Raw genomic sequence first — 15,003 nt, 5'->3', positions numbered from 1 at the left:
TATATACATATACACGTGTGTATACAGTGTTAACATACGTATATATATGTATGTATATATATATATATATATATATATATATATATATATATATATATATATATATATATATATATATAAACTGGAAGTGTCCGTCAGTTGAGACAAAGATGCAGAGAGCATAGTCAGAAGTCTCTTGTAGATGATACTAATAAATTTAAAATGACTGAAAGATAAAGAATCAAACCGAATATATCCAGGAAAACTGTCCTTATAAGACAACTTGCTCTTGTCTCCTCCATACTGAGAGATTTGAGATAAAATAAAAATTACCTAATTACTGTTATTGCTCCTGGACTATAATTGAACAATGGAGGCAATAAATGTTTTGTTACCCAAACCTAACATAAGCTATTGCAAATTATATTAGAATACAAATATATAACTCGCCGATGTTTATAAACAAGGGGTTTGTATAGAGGCGTCGAAATGTTGAAAAAAAGAAGCTCAATCCAAATTTCATTGCTAAACGTCAACCTTTTAAACGAGGAACGATCGATTTACTTTAGGGTAGCATAATGGTTTTCTACAGTACATTTTCCAGCAAATTAGTATAAAATCTACGGGAGCTACACTCCTATTTATGCAGCCGCTCTTGTAGGCGTAACTCTTTACAGGAAGAGACGGAGCTGCAAATACCTGGTCTTCTCTTTACCTTGACAGGACATACAAAATCAGTCTGTCGTATACATTCTTAAGTATTAAGAGTAAAACACAGCGTTTTCCACATTCATTGTCAATTAGATTGTAAGTTGGCCAAGGCACCAGTCACCCGTTGAAATACTACCACTAGAGAGTTATTATTATCCTTATATTATTAAATCATCATTATTATTGTCATTATCATTATTGTTATTATTACAAGCTAGGCTACAACCCTAGTTGGAAAAACAAGATGCTATAATCCCAAAGGCTCCAACAGGGAAAAATAGCCCAGTGAGGAAAGGAAACAAGGAAGTAAATAAACTGTAAAAGAAGTATTAAACAATCAAAATAAGATATTTTAAGAACAGCAACAACATTAAAGTAGATCTTTCATATATAAACAATAAAATCTTCGAAAAACAAGAGGAAGATAATTAAGATAATGTGCCCAAGTGTACCCTCAAGCAAGAGAACTGTAACCCAAGACAGTGGAAGACCATGGTACAGAAGCAATGGCACTGCCCAAGACTAGAGAACAATGATTTGATTTTGGAGTGTCTTTCTCATAGAATAGCTGCTTAACATAGGTAAAGAGTTTCTTTTACAATTAAGAAAAGGAAAGTAGCCACTGATCAATTACAACGCAGTAGTTAAACCCGTGAGCGAAAAAGAATTGTTTGATAATCTCAGTGGTGCCAGGTGTATGAGGACAGAGGAGGGTGTGGATAGAATAGGCCAGATAATTCGGTGTATGTGTAGGCAAAGGAAACATTCATCATATCCAGAGAGAGAGAGGCATATAATGCAGAAGTCTGGCCAGTCAAAGGACCCAATAATTGTCTAGCGGTAGAATCTCAGCGTTTGGCTGGTGCCCTGGCCAACCTACTACCTTGTAAAGGTAGACGGACAGTACTACATTAGATTCCTCTCTCTAGTTACGACTGGCCTATTCTTTACACATTCTCCTCTCCCCTCATACACCTGACAACACTGAGATTACCAAACAAGTTTTCTTCGCTCAAGTGGTCAGCTACTGCACCGTAGTTTTTCAGTGGCTACTTTCCTCTTGGTAAGGGTAGGAAAGGCTAGCTATTGGAAACAGCTCTTCTAGGAGGACACTCTAAAAACAAACCATTGTTCTCTAATCTTGGGTAGTGCAATAGCCTCTGAACCATAGTCTTTCAATTTCTTTGGGTACTTCTCTTGCTTGAGGGTACACTCGTGCACATTATTCTATCTTCTTTCGCTTCTTGTTTTTTTTTTTATAAGTTTTTATAGTTAATATATGAAAGATCTATTTGAATGTTACTTTTCTTGAAATATTTTATTCCAATTGTTCATTAATTCTCTTGTAGTTTATTTATTGTCTTTTTTCCTTCTCTCACTGGGCTATTTTTCCTTGCTAGAACCCTTGGTCTTATAGCATCCTACTTTTCCAACCAGAAGTAATAATAATAATAATAATAATAATAATAATAATAATAATAATAATAATAATAATAATAATAATCGAAGCACTTAGAAAACAAGAAAGTCTTCAGTATCTTCTTGAAAGCTTTAATGTTTTCAGTCTTTCGGATGTCTAGTGGGAGCTTGTTATATACAGTAGTATTGGGGACTCATATTTGAAAGCTCTAGATCCTAGAACCTACAGAAGACATGCATCTTGGCTCCAGTATTTTGGACGTCCGGTTTTGATAATTTAGTGAGCTATTGCACATACCTTAACATCTTTTCTAGCTTTTATAGGCATTTAGTGTAATTTACTTACCATAAGAGAAATCGTTTCTCGGGGTGGGGCACCTTTCATCAGTCTTGCTCTTCTGTTTATGTTTTGTAATTTCTTGAGTTGCACTTTGGGTAGATTGTAAAAGATGGAGTTACAAAAGTCAGTCCTGATAATAACCCAGCCACTGAGGGGGGCAAGCCAGTCTCAGCTTGGTGCCGGTTCCAAGCCCGGGTAAATGGGGAGGGTTGGCAGCAGGAAAGGCATCCGGCCATGAAAAATTAGCCAAAACCAATATGGCCAGTGGAGATTGTGAGACTAACCGATGATGAAGTATGGGACAGAGGTAAATGGAGAACACTGACCAGAAACATCGACCCCACATAAAAGTGGGAAAAGATGCAGACAAAGAAGAAGTCCTGGTAATAACACAGTTAATCACAAGTTTCTTAACAGAATATTTATCTAGATACTTCTTTACAAAAGCTGTGTTTCTAAGGTGATGTCCATCGATTCTTACTACATTGTGCACTTAAGTACTGAGAGACAAATTATAGTAGTGATACACCTAGGTCACGAACTCTGCTATATATTCGAAAGTATAGTTGCTATTGTTAAAAGTATGACCTCATGTTTACCATAATTATTGATACGGTACGTTATGTATGAAGATTTTATAAAGTGAGAATCAATATGTTTCACTATAGTGCTATATTACTTATCCTTATAGAAGGTGATGTAATACGTTCCGCTGTGGAGGGATCTGTGGTCAAATTTGAGTCACCGGTTGTTGTCATCCTACATTTATTATCAATATTTACCACCGTCATGGATAGAATCTCAACAGGTTATGGACCCAGGAGCAGATTGATTTTCGACATTGATGAACGAAAATATGAATTGTGGTCAGTCGAGTTCCTGGGTTATTCATGGCTCCAGAAGTTACATGACACTATATCCTACCTGCTGATGGAAGTGGAATAGCAGACGCTGACCTGGGTGATGGACGTAACGCTGATCTTTTGCCGAAATCATTTGGTATTTGGACAACAGAAGTTTATTGTTAGTTATCCGAGGTGCTAAAGACGACGAACGAGGTACTTTGAAGAATTTACGTGAACACTGCACGTCAAGTGGAAAACCGCGAGTAATAAGTTTACAGTATAGGCTATACCGAACTTACATCTTTATACTCTTTATACTCTTCAGAAACTGTGACTGAATATGTCATTCGTGTCAAAAATGCAGCTGTTGCTTTGAAAACTGCTGGTGAAGTGATAAGTGACAGTTTACTGGTTGTGATGGTGATTAAAGGACTGCCCTTAGAATTCAAACCATTTTCTACAGTAATCACACAAAAACCCTTTAAGGGTTAAAACCGTGGTCTTGCGGTTGCGGCCGTGTACCACGATTGTCAAAAAGAAGGCCACAAATATGGAAATCCTGTGATAGAAAAGACAACCTCCTCAAATCCCTTTTATAGACGGAAGCGTTGGTGTAATGATGCGAAAACAGCACCCACGACACTACTATACAGTAGATATTGTAGGAGGAAGAACAAAGACTCTGAAGAATATGGAACAGGTTGAATAGTCTATGGCCAGGAAAGTGGGGGAGGTTCCCGTGTGCATGAGATGTACCGTAATTCGCCCACTTGGTTATATAGTAGACACCTTGAATTATCAGAAAAGTCAGGGTGGACATTTTGAAACCTTGCAACAAGTGAGAAATTTAGGCCTAATTTCGCCATATCGGGCAATAATTTCGACCCGTAAAATCTGGGTACCTGAACTAAAAATGCCCATCTCTCTTGAAAATTATTGTAAAAGGATCATTTGCTTCTCAAATTCTGCCTTTTAATGATTTTTTTTCCCATTGCTTTATAAAATAATTAACTTCTGGAGCTATATGAGTTCATAATTCCCTAAAATGTTACCAGAAATTGAGAAAAAATTAATGATTTACCTCATGAAGGAAAAATGGTCAGATTCAAACAATAATCAAGAATGAACGGCGTATATTGAAAATGATCAGCAAAGAAACACTATATAATCAATACCATAAGCATTTTATAATATTCTATGCACAGGAGCTTACTGTAACTTTTGTAACTTCTCGTAATAACTCTATTTTCATAAGGCCAGTTTATGCTTATCGCTATGTGGATCTCTACCATGGTATGTAGATTAACATGTGATGAATATTATGTACTTTGACAAATTTCTCAAGGTTAAAATCATAAAAGAATATATACTGTATATTACACAGTTTTCTTAAATAATTATTGATATCATGAATTCTAGCTATAGAAAGAAAATTTTACTAGCCTATGATGTAGTTTTAGTATTGAAAGGATACTATAACATGGCAAATCAAGAAGATGTATTGCTAGAATTAAGCTAATTCAAAGATTTATAACAATAGTTTTAACTAGAGTACCTATATAAAACAAGAGTAGCGCCAACTTCAAAACAGGGCGCCATTTTGTCACCAGCAGCCAGCAGGCAAGCCCTTCGTACTGGCGGTTCAGCTCGTTGTTCTCTCTCTCTCTCTCTCTCTCTCTCTCTCTCTCTCTCTCTCTCTCTCTCTCTCTCTCTCTCTCTCTCTCTCTCTCTCTCTCTCAAACACATACTGACGAAAGAATGATATAAGATTAATAGAGTATAGGCAATGAGTGAGGCATTTTCTGTCTTCCAAGTTCATATGAATGCTGTAGTATTCTACTCTCTCTCTCTCTCTCTCTCTCTCTCTCTCTCTCTCTCTCTCTCTCTCTCTCTCTCTCTCTCTCGCTAAACACTTAAAAAAGTATATTAATGCATAATAAGACTATATTTGAGTAAGAGTTAATTAACATGTCTATAAATTGAAGCTTATAAGATGTGTTATTGTAGGATGATTAATCCAAGTTTTGATAGAACTGCAGGTATCTTTCAAGTTTTAAGAACCCAAGAGAGAACTAAATTGAGTGATAAGATAAAGACAGCATTTGGAAAATGATTTTGCGTTTGATAGAATTGTCAAATATTTCACACCTTTTGTTTACTATGTCCACAATATGTTATGTATGGTTATTCATATACGATTTTTCCTTTATTGAATATAAATTCCTATTTTTGCTTGTGTTTTTTTCATCTGCATGCTCCATTTATTACTATTATTCTTCTTGTGATTATAGCCTAGCTTCTTCACTGTATAATTTTTCCTATCCCATTTGCCACTGGAAGCAAAATTAGGCTTACTTCAATTTTATGAGGACATAGCTGTATCTTTATTGTTTTTTTTATCAATCGTCTCAAGTATCTTAATAACCCTCTAGGGATATATTGTAAAATTTTTTCTGTAGTATTGGTTTACAATAATAATTTTTGACCTCGCAGGAACACTTGATACATATAGCATTATAATGGTTCCCTAGCTGAGCAGTCAACATATGAAAGGCAATACTGTATACCTGACTGAATCCCTAGATCCAGTTTTAATCCACAGTTAACTGCATCCTTGATAATGAAGTTTATTCCAGTAATACAAGAATAGAATTAAGTCATCAGTATCGGATGAAAGGATTACAAATTGGTTGCATCCGTGATGAACTGCGTGAAGTGCATAAACAATATATCGTTGGTCTGATTCTTCTACATCAGAATTCAGATCTGGAACTTCAGTTGCCAATACATTAGACAACCTTCGTGTGGTGAGATTATATTCATCTGGACCTCTTAAATTCCTGGCATAAATCTCTAGTGCTGTGTCTTTCCATGGATGTACTAAAACCATTTGATGAAGAAGGGACTCCAGCTTTGTCTTGTTTGCAATTGATGACCAAAACTGCATTTAGTTCTAATGAAAGCTTATTTTCCAATTTCTGACACTGAATCTTTTATTGAGATTTTAACATAAGAATCAAACACAAAATATATTTTTGGCGCACACTTTGCCATACACTAAGTTGCATCTAACGTATTATTACAAAGATCCCCAGATAATCATACATTAGACGTCTTCATTTTATGAGCATTGTCCGTTACATCTACAATAAATCAAGTCTTCATGTTGGTTGGCGCTGTACTTTTATCACAAGTCTTTAATTGTCTCTGTTGTTGCATTCATTAGGCCATCCTCATCAAACAGATAGGAAGATGATGAAAAATTATAATGAAGTAATTCCTCCAATAGAGTGTCCTTGTTCCTTAGTGATATCAAGCCTTTGATACAAGTGAGTACCTTCACGTTGAGTTAATTTGTGTTGGTATTTTACTGATGACTTGCTTGACTGATGGAGTGAAGCGAATGTTTTCAGGTTGGCCGTGCGAATTGTGGCAGAGATACAAACTTCTTCAGGGAAAAATCTCGTTTCAGATGCCAATGCTTTCATTGTTTAACAATTGTTTCCTGATGTCTTCGGTTACTATTCCATTTGCCATGATTTTGTGAAGTCTACCTTCGTCTTCAGTTGTTAAAAATGGATTTTCATTTCTTTCTATGAGTCTTGTAATTGCTTGAATACTGTATGACGTAAACCAGTCTTTTGCAACATCAAAAACTCTGCCTGAGGGTGGAAATACAGTATTCAAGCAATTACATACATATACTGTATATGTATTATATATATATATATATATATATATATATATATATATATATATATATATATATTATTTATTTATCTATTTATCTGTTTTTTTTAACTACCAATGATTCCTGCAGGGCTCTCGTGAGATCTATTAATTGTTTGCTCTATGGCCATATCAGCTCCAACTGATTTGAAACATCATGGAGCCCACTTTATTACGAATTTCCCTTCCATAAATATCTGGATTTTACAAAGTATGTTGCCATATCAGTTTGATGATGCATGAGCTCTTAGTAGCTTGCTCATAAAACAAGATGATTGAAACTTGAAAAGGGCATTTCCCTTTTGCTTCACTGCCCGTAATGTGCAATGGTTTTCTTTTTCTTCTGATATGAACATTATAGTGCATTACCTGAAATAGACTGTGTTACTTACGTTCTCTTGATACAGAGAGGCCTAACGACCCAGGAACATCACACTCTTCTATTTGTTCATTATTGCTTGTTCTGAACTCACTTATTTCGTCAAAATTAAACAAAATAACAAAGAACCTCAAAAGTGGATCTGGGATTGAAACAGAATTCAAGGACTCCTCTAAATCTGCAGCATCATAGAACCCATAATTAGGATTAAAAATCCACATATAGGAGTGACTTAATTTTTTGTAAAACATATTACTTTACTGGATCAGTATATCGAGTTGTTGGGCTACATCCTGTACTGTTAAATTTTGACTAAAAAACATTAACAACTTATTTACTTGTTTGGGCTGTGAGAAGTAAATGTTATCGCTAAAGGGGTTGATCAAAAGTAGCTTGTCACATTAGGTTAAATTGTGAAAATTGTTTTTCAAGATACTTATTGAAGGAGAGTCTAACAAAACCCAATTCATATAACAGGCATTTTGAAAGCCCACTCTCAATAGTTTCAACAAAAATTTGTCTATGCCTTTTGTCTTTCAGGGATATGATTATTTCTTGTTGGTTTTGTCTTAAAACGGCCATACTTTATTAAGTAATTACAAATGCTAGGTTTATGACAGTTATAATTCTGCACCAAATACACTATTAGTGTGTTGCATATCCCTTTTATCAGTGAACACTTTATCCCGAAAGTAAAAACTTGCTTCAAGAAATTTACTAGCTGTATCTATTTCAGAAATTGTGCACTTTCTGTATTTTCCTTGGTACTAGTAAAACTTACACATGACACACTTATTGTCATACATTTTGCACTAAACTGTTGGTTTCTCCTGAGGAGAGGTCTTTGATCTGATGTAATGGACAGATATAATCCTTTTCTCCAGTCAGTGTACTGTTTACAACGTTACTCTTAAGTTTTTCTACTGCCTTTTCAAGCGTGAAAAATTTGTAACATTGGTTTTTAACATGATGCACGAAATCTTTATCTCTAATTACCCCGCGTCTCTTACAAACACTTTTAATCTGACTGGTGCTGCTTTCCAAATACGTTTTCGACTATTTTCTGTTATGGATGGTGGTTCTGATAAAGAAGCCTGACAGATAATACATTTTTGTCATCTACTACATCTTCAAGGACTTTGATTAATGGTACAGCCTCCTTCGCCATGGCTAGTCTGATAAATAGAACTTAACAGTTTGCAAAATTGTCGTGCCGTAGTGTCAGAATTTATAAAACCAATAATTCTATAAGTAAATTATACTGAGAACATTTTCAAAAAGGATAATCATCATATATCAATCTTAATATCTTGATAAAGCGCCACCTAGATAGCAATGATCATAAAGTGTCATTTTAAGAATAGAATTTTTATGAAAAGTTAATGTAGACTTCTGCGTGTATAGAATGCAGTAAAGGGCCTATTATTTTAATAATACAAAGTTGCTCTGTTGATTGTTGTTATTCATTCTTTAATATTGTTTAATTCTGATAATTTTTCCTTCATGAGGTAAATCATTAGTTTTTCTCGATTTCTGGTAACATTTTGGGATATATGACCTAATATAGCCCCAAAAGTTAATTGTGTGTATATCATTAGAAATAAGTTATTAAAAGAGACATTTTGAGTGGTAAATGATCCTATTATTTTAGTTTTCAAGGGAGATACGAGTATTTTTAATTTAGGTACCCGAGTTTACGGGTCGAAATTATCGCTCGATTTGGTGAAATCATAGGCCCAAATTTCTCACTTGCTGCCAGGTTTCAAAATGTCCACCCTGACATTTCAGATAATTCAAAGTGTCTATTGTAAAACCTAAGTGGGTGAATTAGGGTACATCTCATGCGCACGGGAACCACACCCCAGGCCATGTATTAGAAAGTTATTATTCCTTGTTTTAAAGATTCTACTGTAGGACTACTATTGGGTGATAGTAGACCTAGACCTTTTATTATTATTATTACTATTATTATTATCATTATTGTTATTATTATTATTATTATCATTATTATTATTATTATTATTATTATTATTACTAGCTAAGCTACAGCCCTAGATGGAAAAGCAAAGGCTCCAACAAGGAAAAATAGCCCAGTGAGGAAAGGAAATAAGGAAATAAATAAACGATATAAAAAGTAATGAAAATTAAAATAAGATACTTTAAAACATTAACAATATTGCAACATATTTAATTCATAAACTATAAAAGGACTTATGAAAGCCTGTTCAACATAAAAACATTTGCTGCGAGTTTGAACTTTTGAAGTTCTACTGATTCAACTACCCGACTAGGAAGATCATTCCACAACTTGGTCACAGCTCGAATAAAACTTCTAGAGTACTGGGTAGTACTGAGCCTCATGATGGAGAAGGCCTGACTATTAGAATTAACTGCATACCTAGTACTACGAACAGGATGGAACTGTCCGGGAAGATCTGAATGTAAAGGATGGTTAGAATTATAAAAAAAATCTTATGCAACATGCATAACGAACTAATTGAACAACGGTGCCAAAGATCAATATCTAGATCAGGAATAAAAAAATTAATAAACTGTAAGTTCGTGTCCAACAAATTAAAATGAGAAACAGCTGCAGAAGACCAGGCAGGAGAACAATACTCGAAACAAGATAAAATGAAAGAATTAAAACACTTCTTCAGAATAGATTGATCACCGAAAATCTTGGAAGGCTTTCTCAATAAGCCAATTTTGTGTGCAATGGAAGAAGACAGACCTAATGTGTTTCTCAAAAATAAATTTACTGTCGAGAATCACACCTAAAATTTTAAAAGAGTCATACAAAGTTAAAGAAACATTATCAATGCTGAGATCCGGAAGTTGAGGAGCCACGGTCCTTGACCTATTTGCAATCATACTTTGAGTTTTGTTAGGCTTCACCTTCATTCCCCATAATTTGCACCATGTACTAATTTTATCTGGATCTCTATTAGGGGTTCAGCAACTCCAGATCTACATACAGAAGATGGAATTGATGTAATGAGAGTGGCATCATCTCCATATGCAACAAGCTTGTTTTCTAGACCAAACCACATGTCATGCGTATATAGTATGAAAAGTAATGGGCCAAGAAGACTACCCTGAGGAACACCAGATATCACATTCCTATACTCACCATGGTGCCCATCAACAACAACTCTTTGCGATCTATTATTTAAAAATTCAATGATAATGCTAAAAAACGACCCACCTACTCCCAACTGTTTGAGCTTGAAAACAAGGGCCTCATGATTGACACGGTCAAAGGCAGTACTAAAATCAAGGCCAATCATACGAACTTAATGACCACAATCAAGGGATTTTTATACAGCATTGGAGATTGTAAAGAGGGCATCACATGCTCCAAGGCCTTTACGAAAACCAAATTGCAAACTAAGGAAAAGATGACTACCTTCAGCAAACCTATTAAGACGTTTTGCCAAAAGACGTTCAAAAACTTTAGATAATAAGGGAGTTATGGAAATTGTGCGGTAATCAGTTGAACTTGAGCTACCACAAACACATTTACATAGAGGAGTAACATTACCAATTCTCCAACAAGTGCTAAAAGCTGCTCTTCTTGCTAACTTTCGCAAAATTACAGATAATTTAGGAGCTAAGAAATCTGCAGTCTTTATAAAAAAAAAAAAACAAAGGAAAAATACCATTTGGATCTACACCTCCATAAGCATCAAGGTCCATCAAGAGAGCTTTCATTTCACGAAATCGAAAAGCTAAACTAGTTAGTTTAGCCTCAGGAAAACAGGAATGAGGAAGTTCGAGATTCTCATTACTATGCTTGCTGTCAAGCACAACTGCCAAAAGGGTTGCCTTTTCCTTTGGATAATGAGTGACAGAGCCATCTGGTTTAAGTAAAGGAGGAACTGTTGCATCTACACCAAAGAGTGCAGATTTAAGGGTAGTCCACCACTTATGCTCCTGGGTACCAGAAAGGGTTTCTTTATGGTTAGATTGTATTCTTTCTCAGTTGAAGCATAAACTATATGAGCAAAAGCTCTAAGCTGAGTATAGTTATTCCAGGTCAAACCTGATCTATTACCCTTCCAAAGATGATAGGCCTCCTGCTTCTCTAAAAAAAAGTCCGTCTACAATCATCATTGAACCATGGTTTGTCCTTCACTCGATACCTCAGTACGCGAAAAGGGGTACGCCTATCAATTATGCTGACTAGATTCTCATTCAAAGGGACTATAGGATCAACACTACTGTACAACTGCGACCATTTCAAGCCCAAAAGATCATGCAAAATTCCATTCCAGTCTGCTTGAGATTTCACATAAATCTTACAAGAGTATGAAACATTAGGGACAGGCTGCTCAGTCTTCACTACTAATGAAATCAAGGCATAATCAGATGTCCCAACTGGAGAACCAACCTTACTTGTTATAATGCAAGGGGAGTCGGTGTCTCTGTGAATACGAGGTCTAAACAGTTATCAGACCTGTAAGTAGCTTCACTTATGATTTGCTCACAGCCTGATTCAGAGGCAAAGTCTAAAGCTCTTAAGCCATGGCGATCGGTAGGAGAAACAGAATTTAACCACTCCCTATGGTGAGCATTGAAATCACCAACAAAGACAAAAGAGGCCTTTCTATCATCTTCTTGTATATTAACCATAATGGTAAGAAGACAATCAAAGATAGAATCATCCAATCCAGGATTCCGGTAGATCGAACACAAATAGAAGTTATTATGCCTGCCACATCCTAGGGAGGGCATCACGCTTCAACATAATTGGCTCCTTAAAACCAGGTATAAGGAGCTCAGATGAGCGCCTCATATTAGAAACCAAAGTTTCTGAGCACAAAAGATTATCATACTGTCTAGACGCAACTGTAAGGTCTTGAATATTTGCGTGAAGACCACGAACATTACAATGCAGTAGACGACATTGACGAAATCTAGGGCGAACTGGTCCCGGATTTTGCTCAATGTCTCCAGAGAGCATAAGAATTAATGGTGACAAAAAAAGATACATCATACTTAAAAACCAAATTAACAAGAATGATAAAAAGAACAATATGTACAGAAATATAAATAACGTGATTGATCAAACCCATAGACTATAGACAAAAAAATCGGAAAAACTGGTCAACATAGAGGCGCCGATATACCATGCAAGGCTAAATACCCTTCAGGATAGCCACTTCAACTGAAAGGAGGGCAGTAAGGATGGTTTTGAAAAGTAAAAGAAACAAATAAGGAAAAGACAACTTCTTCATAAACCACCAGGCATCCATGGCCTTTCTATTAAGCCTGTCCAACACACCATAAAAAAACAAGAGGAAAGAAAAAAGAAATAAAAAAATAAAAAAAATAAAAAAACATATATATATATATATATATATATATATATATATATATATATATATATATATATATATATATATATATAAATATAAGACAACAGTGTGCCCGAGTGTACCCTCAAGCAAGAGAACTCTAACCCAAGACAGTGGAAGACCATGGTACAGAGGCTATGGCACTATCCAAGACTAAAGAACAATAGTTTGATTTTGGAGTGTCCTTCTCCTAGAAGAGCTGCTTGCCATAGCTGAAGAGTCTCTTCTACCGTTTTACCAAGAGGAAAGTAGCCACTGAACAATTACAGTACAGTAATTAGCCCCTTGATTGAAGAAGAAGTGTTTGGTAATCTCAGTGTTGTTAGGTGTATGAGAAAAGACGAGAATGTGTAAAGAATAGGCCAGACTATTGTATGTATAGGCAAAAAAAAAAAAAAAAAAAATGAACTGTAACCAGGGAGAGTGATCCAATGTATTACTGTCTGACTAGTCAAAGGATCCAATAACTCTCTAGCGGTAGTATCTCAACGGATGGTTGGTGCCCTGGCCAACCTACTACCTAATGGCCAAGTTTTGGCTATTATTATACAAAGGGTTTGAAACTGAGGGGTTCTAAGTGCTTTAACAATTAGTTATAATGTCATTACTCTTAATTTTGTATCACAAGGTTAACCAATTATTTTCCTCTCGATTTTACATAGTGCAACTTAATAGAGAGAAAAGTGATATGAATTTAGATTTCTTTTAGCGATGCATATTTGCACCGACTCGCAGCGGTGCCCTTTTAGCTCGGAAAAGTTTCCGGATCGCTGATTGGTTGGACGAGATAATTCCAACCAATCAGCGATCAGGAAACTTTTCCGAGCTAAAAGGGCACCGCTGCGAGTCGGTGCAAATATGCGTCTCTAAAAGAAACGGACTATAGTTCTGTATTAGTAGACACTGGTGCAACTACCTGTACTCTTGAATCGAGAATTGTTGTAGGTTCATAGTTGAACGGAAGAATGCAGGTGCTCCAATGATTACAGATAAACTCAGAGGTAGTGGTCAGTTAATGAGGTTTTCCGGGAATGTATAGTCATGTAGCTACTAAAAGTAATTATAGAGATTACTGCTGAAATGTTATATGTAAGTATATATATATAATATCTCTAACCACGTTTCATTAATTCTCGTGTATGTAAGATTACTTATATTTAAGTTATATAACACTGCTAAAGATACATTTCGGTGTTATAATAATCTTTTAATTTAGTCTATTTGCTGTTTCTCTTATATATATACTGTATATATATATATATATATATATATATATATATATATATATATATATATATATATATATATATACACACATATATATATATATATATATGTATATATATATATATATATATATATATATATATATATATATATATATATATATATATATATATATATATACAGTATATATATATATATATATATATATATATATATATATATATATATATATATATATATATATATATATATATATATATATATATATATATATATATATATACATATATCGGGATGCTGTTATTGCATAATGCACATTCATTTCATAAATTCAATTATAAGGAGAAAATAGTTTTAAAAACACGAAAAATAACTCTAAAATAGCTTAAAATTATACCATCTTCTGGGGGCTTAGAGCGCCCCCGATCCCTCTTTATATATATATATATATATATATATATATATATATATATATATATATATATATATATATATATATATATATATATATATATATATATATATATATATATATATGTGTGTGTGTGTGTGTGTGTGTGTGTGTGTGCGTGTGTGTGTAGCTGCTTTAGTCCCTTTACTATCTCTGATGTTTCCCGAACTCCCCCCCCCCCCACCCTTTTTAAACTTGCTGGATCCGCGCTTGTTTCTTTACTAAACTTAACCTTAATATAATTATATTGTAACAAATTTGTGAAATTAATTTTACCTTATATAATAAGGCGGCTTCAACTTGGTGTGATTATCGACGAAAAAAGTTGACATTTTAAGAAATATTTTAGGCTTGTTCTCTCTCTCTCCACTGTGTTATATACTTATCTTCTAACGGTGAATTATAATTTGCTAATAAGATAGATTAGTATTTTAAGGCATCATTAAAGTATTTTGGTAATAAAAGTAATTATAGTTCTATAAATCAAATGTATTTCATTAACAATTTATTAAGAATATGAATAAATTTAATGGAGTATAACCCTGAACTAATGATACTGACGT

At 34.5% G+C, this 15,003-nt stretch overlaps 1 protein-coding gene across 1 annotated transcript in view; it reads left to right on the top strand.

Moving 5' to 3' along the window:
- Positions 1-5,407, top strand: part of LOC137615882 (guanine nucleotide-exchange factor SEC12-like) — a 152,000-nt gene extending 146,593 nt beyond the window's left edge. Inside the window, exons 8-10 of the mRNA XM_068345598.1 lie at positions 3,620-3,756; positions 4,500-4,587; positions 5,280-5,407. Of these exons, the coding sequence (XP_068201699.1) occupies positions 3,620-3,756; positions 4,500-4,587; positions 5,280-5,407 (353 nt within the window). The remainder of the gene's footprint in view (positions 1-3,619; positions 3,757-4,499; positions 4,588-5,279) is intronic.
- The last annotated feature ends 9,596 nt before the right edge of the window (positions 5,408-15,003 follow it).

Source organism: Palaemon carinicauda, chromosome 1, assembly GCF_036898095.1.
Source record: "Palaemon carinicauda isolate YSFRI2023 chromosome 1, ASM3689809v2, whole genome shotgun sequence".
In the NCBI taxonomy this organism is placed as follows: Eukaryota; Metazoa; Arthropoda; class Malacostraca; order Decapoda; family Palaemonidae; genus Palaemon; species Palaemon carinicauda.
The sequence above is the reverse complement of the archived record's forward strand: the minus strand, read 5'-3'. Positions and strand labels throughout refer to the sequence as shown.